The sequence below is a fragment of the Trematosphaeria pertusa genome (assembly GCF_010094035.1).
Source record: "Trematosphaeria pertusa strain CBS 122368 unplaced genomic scaffold BU26scaffold_21, whole genome shotgun sequence".
NCBI classification, from domain to species: domain Eukaryota; kingdom Fungi; phylum Ascomycota; class Dothideomycetes; order Pleosporales; family Trematosphaeriaceae; genus Trematosphaeria; species Trematosphaeria pertusa.
In genome coordinates, this window is record NW_022987232.1 from 501,266 (window position 1) to 518,670 (window position 17,405).

Sequence of the window (17,405 nt, forward strand, 5' to 3'; positions counted from 1 at the left end):
TCGAGCCGTGGCTGGGTCTAAGTATAGGGGTTCTCACAGCACGTAGGACGGCTTGAGGTCTTCAAATTCGCTTGCTACGGAGAGATATAGTCGGTACTAGAAGGCCTGGCCAGTATGAAGTACCTGCAAGGCTAGACCGGTGTGGTCCGAACCTTTGGTGGAGGAGCCAACGATTGGCCCAAGGGCTCTCAGTATCTGGAGAGCGGCGATAGGTCGATGTACCCGAAGCACTCGTCACCTGGAGGAAGCGAATCGTGCCCAAAGCTCATTTGCTGCCAAATCTTCCACGATGAATGCGGATGCGTTCGGTCAGCGGTCAACTTACACATGAAGCAGTAATCAAAATCCGGGCACTCTTCGCAATTGAAAGCAGGACCATAGATGGAATGATCCTGCGCTAAGAGATTGCAACCGTCGCATACACGGGCCGAACATAGTGGCATTGAGGGCCTTTCCTCCGTCCGGGTTTCTCTCAGGTTCTGCTTTTGCGCGTGCTGATCTGAGAGAAGGGGATGCAGGGGCTTTCCTTCTGGTGAAACAAGATGGTGGTTTCCATAAACAACAGCAATGTCATAAAGCGTCCAATCCCACTCGGGTTGTGCAGTGGTGATTGTAGTCGGCTGAAAGCCGGCCTGAACCAGCAGGTCAAGAGCTTCTGGCGTATTTTTCCTGCAAGCCAAATGAAGTGGCGACCAGCCACCTGGCTCTGAAGGACGTCGTTGCCACTTCGATAGGAGCATTTTCAATCTTTCTGTTGTGCTTGCTTCCGCGGCGTAGTGGATCGCAGTCCAACCTTTCGCATCCTTCGTATTGATATCCATCCCAAGGTTGAGCAGATACTCCAAGGCTTCCAGTGTCCCAACATTAGCGGCAAAATGGAGAGCGGTCCTCCCTTCGTGATCAGTCCACAAGTAGTCCGCTTTCCACTTTCCGACCAGGAAGCGCAGCATCGAAATTCCCCAGGCCGCTGCACCTATAGGGCTCCCTAGTACACTATTACGAATGCTGAGCTTTGCTCCACTGCGGAGGAGCAGGTCTGCTAACTCTGCGTGACCGCCGAGAAGGGCCTGTTGCAGGCATCCGCCTTTGTTCGGATCCGCACCAGATTCTATGAGGAGCCTGGCAATTGTATACGCTCCTTGGCGGGCAGCTGAGCATAGCGGCAGGCAACCAAGTTGCCCAAGGGAAGCATCAGCACCAGCAGCAATGAGGATCTTGACCAGCTCTTCCCTTTTGTTTCGACATTGCATACCGGCATATAGTGCGGTATAGGATCTACCACCGCAGGCATTCACATTGGCGCCATGAGCGAGAAGTAGGTTGACTATGTCGACCCTTTCCCGACTCACTGCCGCCTGTAAAGCATTTCCGAAATACCCCGATTGAACATTGACGTCCGAACCTCGAGAAAGTAGTAACTCAACGCTAGAGAGGCTTCCACTGTACACAGCGACGGTAAGAGCGGTGCCGTACACTCCTCCCTCGGCATTGATGTCTGCGCCATGATTCAACATGGCATCGATGAGGTCAGGGCTACCAATCAGGGCCGAGTAATACAATAGCACACTCGGGCCGCTTTTCTTCGGCGATTCTGTATAAAAGCCGTCCGGTACGATACTGGCGAGCCAGGCCCAATCTAGGAAATGGGAGCGTTGGCCCACGAAGAGTTCGCGAGCGAGCGACAAGACTGTGGAATCTTCTCTACAACGTTTGAAATGTTCAGACCAGAAATCAGCAGCGTATTTTACGAGGTGATCTATGTCGCTTGTTGCAGTAGCTTCGTTCCGGGAACGGTACGGCCGGCTTCGCAGATACACGAGGCATGTCTTCGCAAGGTATACATCGGCCGTGCTTACGGTCATGTAGAATGATCTTTCGTTGCTGTCCAGTATGCGCTTCGAGATTAAATATTCCTTGACGGAGTAATGTGAAAGCTTGAGGACGCCACTGGTGTCACTGGCCCTGGTCACTAAGCTCCCACAGATCGCTAATATGTCTTCAGGGTCCTGGAGCCTTTGTGTGGCATCATATTCAAGAGTTTCCAAGTCCACGGCCAAGGCTTCAACTAACTCTTCCACCGTTGGGGGCCGAAATGCAAAGCAAAGCCATGAGAGGATCTTCATTGCATCTCGTGCCTGTTCCGGCTCGATGCTTCCGAGTATGCGAGAATATGTTTCGTCCAACGTAGCTGGAAGGGAGGATAGGGTTGCTTGCAAGGACTTAAGCGTTCGGCACCTTTTAAGCCCATCGAGCTGCAAGGTGGCCAAACGGAACATATCTCCCGCCCGCGTTGTGATAACCGACGTGATATTAGCCTGAATGGTATCTGGCCATTTCTTTAGCCAGCGCTCCTTCTGCATCCTCCGGCTGACATATTGACGAATATCATCGTTGACTCGCGCACCTTCTAGCTGCAACTGCTCGCTTCCCATCCGGAGAAAGCTCTCTTCAATGTCTTTCTCCCGTCGGCTTGTTGCTAAGATGTGAAAATTATCCAATCTCCATTCTTGCATGTCTTCCAAGGTCTCGAGAAGATCGGCTCTTTCCGCACATTCGTCTAGTGCATCGATGACTAGATACGTCTGTTCTGCGTGCTCCAGCGTTTTTTGCAAGGTCCCTAGCAAGGTCCTGATGTTCGGTTGCTGAAAGCCACCATGATGCTGTTCGAACAGTGCTTGTATCGAGTCGGGGACGGCGCGTCGTTGTATCACAATCTGCGCGAGTAGCGAACGGAGCAAAATACCGATAACGCTTGTGTCTCGGGCGGCAAAGTCGAAAAAGAAGTAAAGAAGGAGGCGGCCATCTTCCAAGCGACACCATCCGCCTAGGTCCTCGATGATGGAAGAGCACAGGACTGTTTTCCCCGAGCCAGGGATCCCGCATAACCATAACATCGACCTTGGTGTAGCCTTCCACTGAGCGAAACACTTATTGTTTAGAAACCAGTCACCGGTCTTTGCGCTTCGAAGGCGTTGCGCATCATTACATGCAGACGTGGGGTACGGTGGCCCCAGCCATTCGACAATGGATCGCCGCTGTTGCTCTTTGGTGAGTCAGGATCGTGGTGCTCTGGAAAGGCTCAACGCGTTTGCTTACCCTGTTTCGCATCTTCCATAGCCGAACGGATAGACAAAGAATCTGTACGAGACTGGAGGAGTAGGACTCTGGGGCTTCTCAGCTTCGCGACCCAGGCCAAAGCTACACGGGTTTGCCTTACGTTTGATCCAAAGTCAGAGACAGTTGGAGGGTCTCCTTAGCCCGTGAAAGCCGTTTCAACCGGAGCTCCATGTCTTTCTCTTTCAGAATCCAGGCAATTGTTTTGGTTCCGAACCTAAGTTTAGGGGACTCTAATTTTACTAGCTCTGCCTCCAGGTACTCTAACTCCGTTTGACATTGAGAAAAGGCCTTCTTGCTGCCGCTGATTCTCGCGTCGGGGGTGGAGGGGCTATTGGGTTCGGTTTCGTCCTGCGGAAGTCGGGCTAACCTTTGAAGTACGTCGCGAACCGAGTCGACAGCGTCGATAATCTGATCCAATTCTTTCCTTACAGTGCTTGGATGGAGGTCCAGGCAGAAAGTGATCACTTTGTTAGCCAACGGAAGCAATGCGAGAGCGGCCGCGGCGATACTGAAAGGTTCCGCCATAGGCTTGCCTCTATCCTGGAAAATGTACGGACTGGCCAATTTTTAGAAGGAAGAAATTTCTGAGTTCCAATAGGGTCGGACCCTGTTTATGTAGTCGCGAAGGTTCCTCCCCTTACACGCAAGGCTGACGGGCTGCATCCCGTGTACGCCTTGTGTGAGGGACTTCTGCAAAAGCGAGCGGGATCTGCCGCGCTCGTTGGGTGGCTCCAAAGTGCTGCTCAATCATGGCCAATAGGGCGAGGGAGTGGCTCTTCGATGTTGCTTGTTCCGTTCCTCGGATTTCCAATTTCCCCCGCCTCATCCGGCTAGTGGTTGATGGAAGGCTGAACGGACCTTTTGCAGCCTTCTCTTATATGTGAACAGCAGGTCCCGCTGTGGAAATCTTTAACGAGGTAAGCCTGTCGCTGTGGGCCGAGAACCCACGGGATTTCTTGGCTTGCGGCCCTAATGGCGTGAGGCCTCTTAACGTCTTTGGCTCAACATAGGTCTAGCCTGACGTCTGGAATTGAATCTTCCCAAAACATGCTTCATTACACGTGGCGCGCTTGTGGCGAAGCCGCGCCCAAAGCATTTGAAGCATAACGGAAATCGCCTGAATGGCGTTTCATAGGAATTTGTTGAAGGTGGGTAAAGTAAGGGCTCGAGGAATGGATGAAGTGCGGGCCAGACCACGCGTAGCTGTTGAATAAAGAGCGGAGGAAGCGCGTCGACAAGATGCCTCGGATATCTGGGACACGACACGCGCAAGACAGCAAGAAGACATGTTGGTAAGTCGATGGACGTCGACGTTGAGGCGGAGGAGACGAAGTTTGACCGTTGACTGACTGTTCGTTCCTGAGTTTAGGGTGCACGTGCCTCCTTGGGTCTTCTCCTCACCCTCCTTGTCTTCGCGCCCGTCGCCTTTGCACAACAACCCTATCGACAGTCATGTTGGTGGTGCTGGAAGATTGAGAAACAGCTGGACAAGCTGCAGCAGCAGATCAACAAGCTTACTGCTCTCTGGGTACGTTTTCGTCGTCATATTGCGCGAAGTTTCTAGGCTCTGCGAGTTCGAACATGAGTTCCACCTCTTCAGCCTCCGGGGCTCAGAGAACGTTGGCCTGGATTGTGTACGATACTACGGGTCTCCTGTACCGCAGTGACTGGGGCGATGTGGTGTCTTAGTCGCATCTTTCAGCTACGGCGCACCCGTCCGTTCGTATAATCAGCACTGCCTCAACCCCGCGTGCGAATAGGCTCGCTTCCACTGCCACGTTGCCTGTACGGCAAACACGGTCTGTTCATTGAATCGGGCGTGCCAACTCCGAGCTTGAGCGACTGTTACCCGTTCTCACGCGTCGCTGGTTGGGCAGTGATCCGCAAAGTGCGGTGACGTAGCGCCGTGTGGCTGTGGTGGCTCAAGCTTCCAACTTCCACCACCGCCACCCCTCACGGCAACACCGCTCCAGCTGTTTATGCGGCGAGCTAATTTTGTATTATTGAGCTTGCAGTATTTACTAAGTACCTTTCAGTTCCCTAATATTTCAGACCACGAGAGGCCGCTACCAGGTAGCTACGAATCGACCTCGACCCGATATTCGAAGACCTTCGGTAGCCCTGGCGTAAGCATCACTCCTGTCACACCACTTAGGCTTCGTGTCTATTATCATCACTTCTCAAAGGCGCTTACCTTTCGCCTAGGTGCTCACCGACTTGCCTTATTATACCCCAACCAAAGATTCAGAACTCCCAGTGCCAACAGCAACAATGGGTGGCGGCGAAGGATACCGATCTGTTGCGTACTTCGTCAACTGGGTAAGTCATACCATGTCATGTGACATCCAGTGCGTCTTCTAATTTGACATAGGGAATCTACGGTAGAAAGTACTTCCCACAGACGATTCCGGCGGACAAGGTACGTACATCGCGGGGCACACATCCGCGTGTCTTCGTCTTCATTCTACGCTGCTACCCTTTGATGACTTCAAGGAGTGAAGCCATGCTAGACTTTCGACTTTCTTCCCTTCGATCAAGGCACAGTTAACGTGTATCCCTAGTTAACGCACGTGCTATACGCGTTTGGCGATAACCGCGAGGATGGAGAAGTGGTCATGACCGATCCATGGTCTGACGTCCAGATCCACTACGAGGGCGACTCATGGAATGATCAGGGGAACAACCTTTATGGAAATCTCAAGCAGCTCAATGTCTTGAAAAAGAAGAACCGTAACATGAAGGTTCTTTTGTCTATCGGTGGCTGGACCTACACCAACGTGCAGAAGCACTTCGACGGTCCCGCATCTACGCCTCAGGGGCGCAAGAAAGTAAGACTCAGACTTCACCTCGCACTTGTCGATAAGCCATGACTAACTCATTAGTTCGCCAATACCTGCGTTCAGCACATCAAGAATTTGGGATTCGACGGTATTGACCTCGACTGGGAGTATCCTCAGAATCCAGAGCAGGGACAGCACCTGCTGTTACTGCTTCAGGAGATCCGTTCTGCTATGGATGCGTATGCCGATAAGCTTGCCTCAGAAAGCGATTCCAGGCCGCACTTCGTGCTCTCCATTGCAGCCCCTGCTGGTGAGCAGAACTACAAGAACCTGCCACTGGGAGCCTTAGCTCGCGTGCTCGACTTCATCAACCTGATGGTGAGTTCCCCGAGCTAGTTTGCACTCGCGGCCAATGCTAACATGCTCCAAAGTGTTACGACTTCACGGGTTCATGGGAGACCAACAGCGGCCATCAAGCCAATCTCTACCACTCAGCTTCCTGCCCGACCTGCACACCCTTCAACATCAACTCCGTCATCGACGTCTACATCAGCCAGGGCGTGCCTTCCGACAAAATCGTCATGGGCATGCCCCTGTATGGGCGCTCCTTTGCGAACACGACCGGAATCGGCAAGCCGTTCCAGGGCGTCGGCGAAGGCTCCTGGGAACAGGGCGTGTGGGACTTCAAAGCGCTTCCGCAACCAGGCGCTCAGGAGCACCTCGACGAGGAAGCCGGCGCAAGCTACTCGTACGACAACAACACCAAATCCTTCGTAACCTACGACACGCTACCCATGGCACTGCGCAAAGCGCACTACATCAAGCAGAAGCATCTTGGTGGGGCAATGTGGTGGGAGCTTTCAGGCGACAGGCAGGACAACGGCAGCATCATTACCAACGTACGTATTCCCAAACAGCCTACCACTACTGCTTTGTTTCTTCTTTCACGATTGCCCGCCACCCCCCCTGCTAGTCTAGCGCGGCGGGGTCGTTGTGTTTCTGTGCTACGCAGTCAAACATTCGTTCAAACCTAGCTAACTTTCTTTGCCCCCTCACAGGTCGTCAAGGAGCTTGGAGGCTACGATTGCGGCAAGTTGGAGCGCAGCCAGAATTGCATCCACTACCCGGACTCGCAGTACGACAACATGCGCGCAGGCTTCCCAAACAACTAATTCCCACCCGCGCGCGAAAGAAACTGCGCCGCCCCCCGCCAATAACAACACCCTAACTGTCGCTTTCCTACAATTTCGGTTTACGACTCGAGCGCTTTGGGCTCCCACCGCATCCACACGGCACATGACGATGCGGTATAGCTTAGGATATAACGCGTTTGATATAGTTTCATAGCCAGGGTCCCCCCCGGAACAAAATGACAATCCCTGTTCTTACGGCTCGCCTACGCTTGCTGGACCCATGTATACCGATTGCGCAGGGCCCCGGACACTTTGCTGTGTCACCACTACGAAAATGGACGTTCGAGTTTTGAATCGGCGTGCATTCAGGGCTTTGCACCTATCTTGAAACATCAGGCAGCAACGCAACCAAATGTGCTCGCGGCAAAGCAATTGCGAGTTGAGTGAGTGTGTTCCTGAGGCGGCTTGTGAGTTGCGAGTGTTTCTTGCCGTCGTACAAGGACGCTATACCGGTTCTGGTCCGAGGGCTTGCTAGCTAGAGACCATTGCGTCGTTCTTCCTTATGCCTCGGGCGGACTATTATTTTTCTCCTAGATGAAAATAGTTGGGTGTGGTAGGATTTTGCGCCTCTCGGCTGCACTGCGGTGATAGCCGCCCCCATATCAAGCGCAGGATATTCACTGCGAGTCAAGAGCATAGCGAAAGCGGCTGCGCCAATATATTGCCCCCCATACTGATCAGCGAAAGCCTCTCCCACCTGACAGACGGCTTGACACCTTACTAGCTCGCCGCAATATATTTGGAAACCTAAATGCTCTGATAGTTTGCAATAATGCACCGCGAAACTTCCGAATTGTATTTCCGCAAGCGTAGGATGGCGGTGGCACGTGGTCCGGTTCGTATAGGGAAAGAGCAGTACATAGGTACCCAAGAGCTTTTTTGGAGATCCGGGTGACGCAACTTGCAGCGGCAATGCATGCAGCATCGATGCGCGCTGCACGATGCGATTGTCGATGTTTGTGATTCCACCTGCATGTAAATGCGGCTTTCAGGTACGTACCGTTAGAAAAGCATCCAGGTACTTCGGATGCCGGTCTATAGAATGTTCTCCCGCATCGCTAGGGCGTCTGCCGCCTTTCTGGAAGACGTTGATAGATCGAAGAATTGCAAACTGAGATCGCGAGCTAGATTTGGATATGAATTTGATTTCGTGAGGCTGTAGAATTGTCGTCAAAAGTACGTGGAGTCCGAGCGCATGAAGAACCGGGTTGTTGCTGTCAAAGCGACCTTATATGTACACACCCCGGCGCTATAATGGAGACAAAAACGCCAATCACGTGCACCGGAGAGGTCCTTCAGGCGCAATGCAATAAGAAGATCGCACTAAGGGAGTGAACCCAAATGCGAGTCCAAGCCAGTCCATTGCTGTCATCGTTTTCGAATAGTGTCAGGTGCACGGTTCTCGGTAGGAGGGAGCAGCCGCTGATATGCATCTTCGCCGGCGAGAACGGCTTCCCTGTGCTCGAGGAAGGTCTTGATGCGCTCGTTCCGATCGCCCGTCATGGTGGCGCGCTTCGACCGCGCGAGCTCCACGCTGGCTTCCCTGTGCATTTTGTCGCGGTGCTCCATGACGGTGCTGGAGAGCATGTTTGCTCGCGTGCCCTGCATGACGCCTCCCAGCGTTACCAGGGCGAATACGAGAGAGACAAAGGCGAAGTTCGACATGTACATGTCTCTCGGGTCCTCGCCATTCTCACGCTGGTACCACCGCTCCCAGTCTTCCCAGGTAGCGTTGTGAGCCGGGTCGTGACCAGGTGGCCAGTGTCGCTGCTCTGGCGCCCATGCGTATGGCGAATGGTGCGGATGATGCGACGGGCTTTGGTGGTGGCCGGCCCATCCGTGGCCCCACGCATCGTATGCTCTCCGCTTTGCGTCGTCGGAGAGGATGGTGTGGGCGGCGACGAGGAGGCGGTACCGCTCGAGGCGCACGGCGTGAGGCAGGTGGGCGACCGGCGACGATGGGCTGCATCGGTCGGGGTGGTACAGCTTTACGAGCGAGTAGAAGCGGTGTTTCGTGTAGGCCTCGCCGCGGCCGCAGCTGAGGATCTGGTAGGGCGTCGGCGTCCTGTGGGGATGGATTGGGGCGGGCCAGCCGAGGTCTGGCTCATCGCAATGCGCAGACGACGAGGCATGCTGGGCGTAGCTGCGCGTCTGCGTCTGGTGCGGAGACTGGAGGTGTGAGAGCGGATGGCGGCATGACGTCGTACAGCCGTGGGCGGGCGCCAGGGAGGGGCTACAGCAGAGGGAGGGCTGGCTGGCACAGGACCAAAGCAGAACGGAGGGCTTCTTGGACAGCATTATCGCGCAATTGCTGCCCGCGCCGCAGGACCATGCTTTCGCGGCGGCGGCGGTGGGGTGTCGTGTGGACGGCGGCGCTCCAGGGCGCGGAGGAGGTCGCATGAGGATCATCGCCGGGTGGGCACGGGAACGCCGGCGCCCTGAGCCACTGCCACTGCCACTGCCACTGCACGCACCCGACGCCCGACACCCGCACCCGACAACCCCGACACTGGGCTAGGCCGCCTGCAGCACGTCAAGGTCGCGGCGGCGGACCAGCTCTCCTCCCCAAAGTCAGTTTCGCCGCGCTGTCGACGCCCGCCGTGTCAGTGCCAGCCACCGGCCCAGCGCGACGCCTGCCCTGCCGTCCCCCAGCCGCTGGGAGCGGCCAGAGTGGGGGCGGGCGCAATGCGAGCAGTCGTTCTCGTTACCTTTAGGGTTTGATCTGCTGCCCAGGGGCACCTCTTCGGTTCTGCCTGCCGTGGGCTCTCGACTCGAGCCTCTGGTTTTGGAAATTGCATGAAATGCGCACCTGAAGCAAACTATATCACCTGCTCACGTGGAGCCTGCCGTCGCCGCGCCCAGGTGGCTCTCCAGATAAGCTTGAGCGGCCTATAAGTCTACCATTATTCCCTCAATCCTGCTTTCCAGTTATTACGGTCCCTCCTTGCGCGTCCTTTCTCTTCTTGACTCTCCTTCCGCCTCTTTGTTCTCCATTTCACGCCCTTTCCATGTTGGCCATGGAGCGCAGCCACGATCGCGACATGAGAGACCGCGAGAGAGAGCTGGCTGACTCAGTCGAGCGCCGCCGCCGGAGCGAAGCAGAGCCTCTTGCAGGGCTCTTCAACCTCACGCGGGAGATGGAGGGGCCCGAGGAGGAGCAGTTCGACGTGGACCTGACCATCATGGACTTCCTCGCCTACAAGGCCATCGACCTGGTCTTCGAGTGGAGATCAAGCTCCAACCCATACGAATCCGACCTCCCCGGCGCTCTAGTTACCATGACTGCGGGTATGTCCGATTCTCAAACAGCCACATGACCTCTCGAAACCCAGAGACTTGACTTCTTTTGCTGACCGAATCGCGCAGAGTGGAGAACCTTCCTCAAACACAGACACGGCGGTCGCCGTCTCAACACGCAAGCCGCATTCCGCTCGCGACTACTGCAGTTTGTTCTGCTCTTCAGTCACCGGCTGAACCACGACAAAACCTGGACCACTGAAGAGTCGTTAAACGAGATCCGTGCGCTGAATAAGAAACGCGGCTCTTATTGGCAGCAGTATACCGCACACGCCCCTGCGCTCCGCCAGCCGTTTGACACATTGAGCGAATTCCCTCTCTCGGATGGCGCACTTGCCGAGAACCGGCACGAGCTTGCGTGCGCTCTAGGCATGCCCCAAGACAAGCGCAGGTGGGTTACCGACGTGGAAGGCACTCCGTCGCTGCACTGTCTGCTACCCCTCTTCGTCGAACTCACTGCTGCGAGGGTCGACCTGGGCGACTGGGTGCCCACGGAAGGATGGCTGGACCTAGTGGGGCAGTTCATGCTTCAGGCCGTGCTAGAGGAGTATCTCCGCAACGGTGCCTATGGCGAGGAGTACTTCAACACAATATTTGCTTTCGGTTGTCCTGGCACCGATCGACGGCCCGACGACGGCGCAGATATCCAATCGATGCGCACCCTCTTTTGCGTCGAGGGCAGCCCGCGCGAGCAGATCCACGGCTGGTCAAGAACAAAGCGACGGTACATCGACGAGGTAAGCTAATCGATACCCGCTTTTCTGACTTATCATCACTAACTCAAAGCAGCTTCTCCCGCATGAAGGGTCGCCCACTTCCTTCCTCCAGGCAATGGAACGTGCCCAGCGGCGCTTCTCGTATACAGATTTCGAGGACAGCATGCTTTCATTCCTGAAGTATCTCCATGACGGCCTTGTCAAGCCCGATCTTGTTCAGGTCGAAGAGGGACGTATCACTATTCACGGCAATGAACTTCCCGAGGCCGATTCAAGAGAGATGATTCGGCGAATGGGCCTGCAGTAGATGCGGCACAGCACATTCTTGGATACCCTCGATGTACATTTCAAAGAGAATAAGGTTGCAGTCCGTCCATCTTCATTGGTTCGCTTTGGTCTGGTTGCTATACCGCATGGCTCCCCCAGTCGCGGTGAGTATGTGTGTTTGGAATGCCTTTCTTCCCTTGTCTCATGTGTTGGCCGCCTGATTGGTTGGCATTCTTCTTCGGTTCTGATTATACTTCCCGCTTCTTTGTCTGTTTCGTGCCGCGATGGCCACTTCCTTTGAAATCTCCCATTCTATCTTTGAGGGCTTTGCGCCACCTGCTTCCGTATTCAGCGGACGCCATTGCACGACTACATGCGCCCTGTACCATATACCCAGTTATGCGATCTTCATTGAACGGCTTCCCGCTGGCATGCGACAGATGCTGCAAGTGGTCATGCGTTTTCAAGTATTTGTTATTCCTCCCACACCGATCGCCCTTCAGCTCCCGCCCAATAGCCCGCGTTACACCAGATCCACCCACACCCTCCGCCAGATCCGGGGCTACCTGCAGAATCGATCTCTAGTATTTCTGCAGAATCGGTTCCATAAGCCAGGTATGGCACATCCCTCATGGCATCGCTGGGATGGACTATGGCTGATGTCGTACAGGCCTTTGAAGCACTTCAGCTATCGCGAACCATAAACCGATATCGGCCTAGAGTCGGACTCTTTCACCGAACTTCTCCATCTTTGCTCGTATTCCACGTGGAATGTGGAGCGGCACAGCACAAAGAGAGAAGGAATGATCTGGTCTTTCCACGCCACTGCCAATTAGAGCTCAGCTCCCCGGAAAGCGCGATGGGGAGCAAACGAAGAATGGTAATCGCGGCACGGACGCCGCGAGCGCCGCCTTCACCTTCACCGGGAAGCGATATATAAATTTCTGCGTCGTCCTGGACTTCTAGTCTTCCACCTTGCACCCAGTCGCACTCGCAACGACTCTGCGGAACGGCCTTCAAGAATCTCGACAAGTCTCTTCTTGCTCTGCCTCTTCCATACCCTCTGAGGTGTCTGCGAGCTTCGATTTGAGACCTCGACACAATGCGTGTGTCCTTCCTCGGCCTGATCGTGCCCTTCGTGGCCTTCCTCTCCGTCCTGGTCGGAGCGGGTGCGCATGACAAACCGCCAGCGGTCATCCTGGTGCCAGGTACGTAGCTTTGAGTGCTATACGGCGAAGGCCTTCACGAGGATCTGTCCAGGGCTTGCTAACACAACATCACAGGCGCCTTCCACCGGCCCAATGTCTACTACAAAGCCATGCAGATCCTGAGGCGAGACCGGTACCGCGACCTGTTCACCATCCACCTGCCCTCGCTTGGAACCCTCGAAGGCCGCCAGGCCGACGTCAACGTCGTCCGCTCCTTTCTTTCACAGCAGCTCAACAAGGGCAAGGACGTCCTCCTTGTGGGCAACAGCTATGGCGGCACCGTCATCGGCGAAGCGGTGAAGGACTTCATCTCCTTCTCCAGCGTCTCAACTACCCCTACCCCGCCTGGTAAGGGCCGTATCCTCGGGCTCATCTTCCTCTCGGGCTACATACCCTACATCACCGAGGTCACGCAGCCGCAGACACGCCCGGACATCAAGACCGTCTCACCTTCCTTCTTCCGCTTCAACGAGACCGGAAGGGTGTTCTGGGACAACGATCTGGAGAACTACCCCCCGAGCAAAACCTTCTACAACCTGCTGTCGGCCAAGGACGCGCAGTTCTGGTCTAGCAGACTCGACTTCTCGGCCTTCGCAGCGCTCAACGCGACCGCGACATATATCCCTTACACGGGCGACTTCAAGTGCGTGTATGCCGTCGGCCTGCAGGATAATTCGATCCCGCCGGCGTTCGCGTATACATTCATCAACCAGGTACGTACAGTTCCTCGAAGTCCTTCATGTCAGCTTTCTTCTTTTCCACGGTGCAATCGTATGCTAACAGACACGCTCTAGCCTGGTGCAAACTTCACGGTCGAGACGCTGAACAGCGACCACATTTCGCCGCTGAGTGTGCCGTACGACGTTGCTGGGCTGATCAAGAAATATTCGGAGTAGTGTGTTGTTGTAATGACACATATGGGCGGTTGGTTAGAGGGGGCTTCAGCATAGGCCTTCTTTCGGTACGTTCGGCGTGCGGCGTGGGTTGCTGTGAGGGCTCATGTGATAATGGTGATGACCTCTAAGATCAGCTAGATATAGCAGCGTTCCTACCTAGATCAGGATGTTAGCTTAATGGCAGATGCGACCCTGTGCGCAACATAATCGTCCCCACACCTCTCACTGCTCTCTATCTCTCGCTTGGTTCTTTCTATTCTCTCCCCCTTCCCCCGTACGCTTCTATCGATCTTTCCTAATATTCTGCATCTCTGCGTGCATGAGCCGCTTCTGCGCATCGCGTGTAAGTGAACGCTTACATTGTTGATAATGCCACCGATGCGCAGCCCTAGAACTTGCCTTGGCTACGTCATCTCTAGAAATGTACTAACCTCAATTGGATATCTCGCTAACACCCTAGCGTGTGATCTGACACTCAGCCTCCATCCCGACATGAACTCGACGTCTGCACTTTGCGAAAAAAACTGCCTTCTTCTTCGCCGAGGAGGGTAGGAAGGGGCGCTTCAGTGCTCAGACAAACTCGTTCCCGGTGGGGGAGCTCCCAACCCCTTGACCGCTCATCTCCTCCGGATCCGCTGGCGCCTCAATGCACAGTCTTCCTCACCGGCACTACCGCCCCTTTGAGTAAGACCACCCACCCTTGCTCTTGAAGCCGATTGTACGAGCGTGCAACCGCTCAGCTCTCTTCTCTCCTCCATGGATCCTCTAAGCATCGCCGCAGCGACCGCTGGCCTCCTCAGCCTCGTTATTCAACTCGCCGGCTTAAGTACCAAATATGGGAGCGATAGTCCCAGGAAGGCACAGATCTACAATCTGATTTTCGAACTGAATACTCTGAAGGATGTTCTCCAGCGCCTGCAGGAGTTTCTGGAGAGCGAGGATACAGCTCCCATGTTCACACGTGTCTCAGTCCTGATCTCGACAAATACAACATGTGGAACCAGGCTCCAGGAGCTGCTATCTAAGCTTCAGAAAGCAGCACTACGGACCAACAAGATCAAAAGAGCAGCAGATAATTTCATGTGGCCGTTGACCGAGAAGGAGAATCGAGAAGCTATCGAGGATATTCAGCGATATATTCAAGTTTTCAACTTCGCTTTGACTGTTGAGGGTTGCACCTTACTCTCGAAATCATCCAAAGAGGTGGCAAATACTCTGCAAGAACAGACACTGAAGCTCGAGGAGATTAAGAAGCTCACCAGTGCGCTTCCTGATCTCCATATCCAGATTGGGATGTCTCTGGGTCAGATCTTGCAGATCCGGACCCTAGTGCAAGCACTACCAGATCTTTCGGCGGAGATATCTTCAATATCGCGAGATATGACGGAGTTAAAAATTGCCGCGAGCAATCAAGAGCGTCGGCATGAGGAAGAGGAGCGGCGCATGATACTATCTTGGCTGTCGCCACTTTCCTATGAAGCCAGACAGCAACAGCTGCTCGACCGCCATCAAGCAGGCACTGGAAGCTGGCTCCTTGAGCACGAGAAGTTTCAGAGATGGAGGACTACCAAGGGATCCGTCTTATGGTGCTCCGGCATTCCCGGCGCCGGCAAGACATTTATGGCCTGCGTTGTGATCAACGCTCTTCGGGAACCCGATAACTCTCTAAGCACCCAACCTGTGGCTTTCATCTATGCCGACCACAAAGAACGCCTCCAGCAAGGTCTAACAAATCTCCTCTCTTCGATAATACGCCAATTGGCATGGCAAAATGCCGCGATCCTGGACGTTATAGTTCCGAAGTACAGGGAGCACACGTCACCCGCTTCGCCCGCCAGTCCTTCTCCGCTAACTCTCGCGGAGTACCGAGAAATTCTGCAAGATATTCCGAAATGTGCGAATAGAGTGTTCATTGTCATCGACGCTCTCGATGAGATCCCCGATGCTGAAGAAGAGGGTATCGATTGCCGGTTTGAATTGCTAGACACACTGGCGCAGCTAGATTGTGCTTCGCTTTTCTGCACATCGCGACCCCATATCAACGGGTCGCTGTACTTCACAAGCTTCTCCGAAGTAGTTATCGAGGCGACAGATGCCGATCTACGCGCCTTCCTAGAGGCAAAATTAAACCGTTCGAGGAGACTCAGCGGCTTTCTGTCAAAAGATAAACCACTTGGAGATGAGATTGTTCAGACTATCACAAGAAAAGCCTCCGGGATGTTCTTGCTCGCTCGACTTCAGATAGAGCAGATCATGACTGCTCTATCGATTCGGCAGGTCCGGTCTATCCTCGATAAACTATCTAGCCGGCTTTCCGACATGTACGAAATGACGATCGAAAGAATACAGAGTCAGTCCGATGTTGAGGCCGCGTTGGGGATGCGCGCTGTATCGTGGGTCGCCAGCATAAAACGGCCACTAAGCGTCTCTGAATTTATCCACGCCATGTCTGTAGAGGAAAATGATCGGTCGTTGCCTGACAGCAGTCTAATGGACATACACGCTATACTAGGAGCTAGTGGGGGCCTTTTACAACTTCGACCTGCCTCTATGGCAGATGATTTGTCCGTAGACCCTTTCCTCAAGAGGGTCTTTCAGCGGGAAGAGGTCGTAGGCTTCGGTCATTACACAATGCAAGAGTTCATGGACACCGCTATATCCCCCGCCACGAGCCATTGCGACATCGCGAACACCAGCCTTACGTATCTTTGCCTCAGCGTATTTCAAACACGGCACGGCTCCGCCCACACTGTTGACTATCTATATCCGTTTCTAGCCTATGCAGCACCATTCTGGCCTGCACACGCCGCTGCTGCTGGAGATGGGCTTAGATTCGACCTCGTCAAGGAGCTGATATCTCAATCCGGGTTAGTCAACAATTGGCTCCAATTTGCTTTGGGCGAACGGTTTCGCCGAGGTCATGCTCCTATTCCTGCGGGGTTCGCCGCCGCAGCTGTCGCTATGCATGGAGCATCGAATGTGCTCCAATTCATGCTTGATGACGGCCTACCGATCAACGTCAAGTTCCATGAGGGCATTAGCCCATTTGGTGTCACCTTACTCAGCGGCCAATTGAATTGCCTGGAACTGCTCTTCTCGCGTGGTTTCACGAATGACCCGGAATTGAATCGCGCCTGGGTCTTGGCGACTTTTGAAGACTGTCGTGTTCGCGGAGCAATGAGCCTCTTTGAGTTTTTTCTGGGACAAAATTTGGAGACCGTTCGCAGCTCCGACCATATGACTCTTGAAGATGGTCAGACAGAACCATCACCGAGAGTTTTACATCCTCCACTAATCAGCAGGGTCATTGAGCATGGCTTACTCTTGATGGCGAAGGAATTGTTGAACAAGGGTTGGGATCCTAAGTTGGTTTATCTCACTGGGGGAGAGGGCCTGACGTCACGTGGGTCGCCAAAATGGACCAGCTTGTTGCACGATTCCATCCGGTCCCATGGACTAGGCATACTTCGACTCCTTATCGCAGCTGGGGCCGATGTCAATCAGACGCCATCCGGGGCGTACACGCCTCTTGTATCTGCAATTCTAGAGAGGTGCGAAGACATGGTCGAGGAGCTGCTCAAGGCTGGCGCGAACATCCATCCACCGAACGATCCGCTCGATCGGCCTGGTAACGAACCGTTCATGCTCGCTCTCCAACGTCGCGCATCTGGTATTTTCGCTAAGCTTCTCCATCACGGTGCTCTGGCGAAAGACTTCAGAGGGGAGAGGAACACAGTCCTTCGCGCAGCCCTGGACGGAAAGGACGAACGCATTATCCGGACCCTTATTCCCCGCTTCTTCAACGGCCAGCTTTCAAAAGAGGAGTTTACGCTCGGCCTCACAACCTTGCTTGATCGTGGTAGACTGGGCTCCGCTGCGGCCATTCTTCGGTCGCAATGCAAGAGTAAAGATGATGTGTCCTCCAAGGGTG

The 17,405-nt window shown here is 54.4% G+C and overlaps 6 protein-coding genes across 6 annotated transcripts; 4 read left to right on the forward strand and 2 right to left on the reverse strand.

Moving 5' to 3' along the window:
* Positions 1 to 707: 707 nt before the first annotated feature.
* On the reverse strand, positions 708 to 3,050 carry BU26DRAFT_400296 (ankyrin; the record flags this gene model as incomplete). The annotated part of the gene is made up of 1 exon (XM_033822790.1): positions 708 to 3,050. A coding segment is annotated over one exon (2,343 nt), but the record flags the coding sequence as incomplete, so codon positions are not given.
* Positions 3,051 to 5,388: 2,338 nt separating this feature from the next.
* Positions 5,389 to 7,069, forward strand: BU26DRAFT_571346 (glycoside hydrolase family 18 protein; the record flags this gene model as incomplete). Its single annotated transcript, XM_033834125.1, has 6 exons — positions 5,389 to 5,436; positions 5,489 to 5,536; positions 5,679 to 5,945; positions 6,000 to 6,275; positions 6,329 to 6,796; positions 6,956 to 7,069. 6 exons carry the CDS (start codon positions 5,389 to 5,391, stop codon positions 7,067 to 7,069), a joined length of 1,221 nt encoding a protein of 406 aa, XP_033677113.1.
* A 1,389-nt stretch (positions 7,070 to 8,458) lies between these two features.
* BU26DRAFT_439628 (uncharacterized protein) lies at positions 8,459 to 9,388 on the reverse strand (the record flags this gene model as incomplete). The annotated part of the gene is made up of 1 exon (XM_033824356.1): positions 8,459 to 9,388. The coding sequence occupies one exon, from the start codon at positions 9,386 to 9,388 to the stop codon at positions 8,459 to 8,461; it is 930 nt and encodes a 309-aa protein (XP_033677114.1).
* Positions 9,389 to 10,131: 743 nt separating this feature from the next.
* Positions 10,132 to 11,410, forward strand: BU26DRAFT_535063 (uncharacterized protein; the record flags this gene model as incomplete). Its single annotated transcript, XM_033831247.1, has 3 exons — positions 10,132 to 10,378; positions 10,457 to 11,124; positions 11,177 to 11,410. The coding sequence occupies 3 exons, from the start codon at positions 10,132 to 10,134 to the stop codon at positions 11,408 to 11,410; spliced, it is 1,149 nt and encodes a 382-aa protein (XP_033677115.1).
* Positions 11,411 to 12,472: 1,062 nt separating this feature from the next.
* On the forward strand, positions 12,473 to 13,474 carry BU26DRAFT_571349 (uncharacterized protein; the record flags this gene model as incomplete). Its single annotated transcript, XM_033834126.1, has 3 exons — positions 12,473 to 12,578; positions 12,654 to 13,291; positions 13,373 to 13,474. The coding sequence occupies 3 exons, from the start codon at positions 12,473 to 12,475 to the stop codon at positions 13,472 to 13,474; spliced, it is 846 nt and encodes a 281-aa protein (XP_033677116.1).
* A 1,422-nt stretch (positions 13,475 to 14,896) lies between these two features.
* On the forward strand, positions 14,897 to 16,009 carry BU26DRAFT_378226 (uncharacterized protein; the record flags this gene model as incomplete). The annotated part of the gene is made up of 1 exon (XM_033822545.1): positions 14,897 to 16,009. A coding segment is annotated over one exon (1,113 nt), but the record flags the coding sequence as incomplete, so codon positions are not given.
* Positions 16,010 to 17,405: the final 1,396 nt, after the last annotated feature.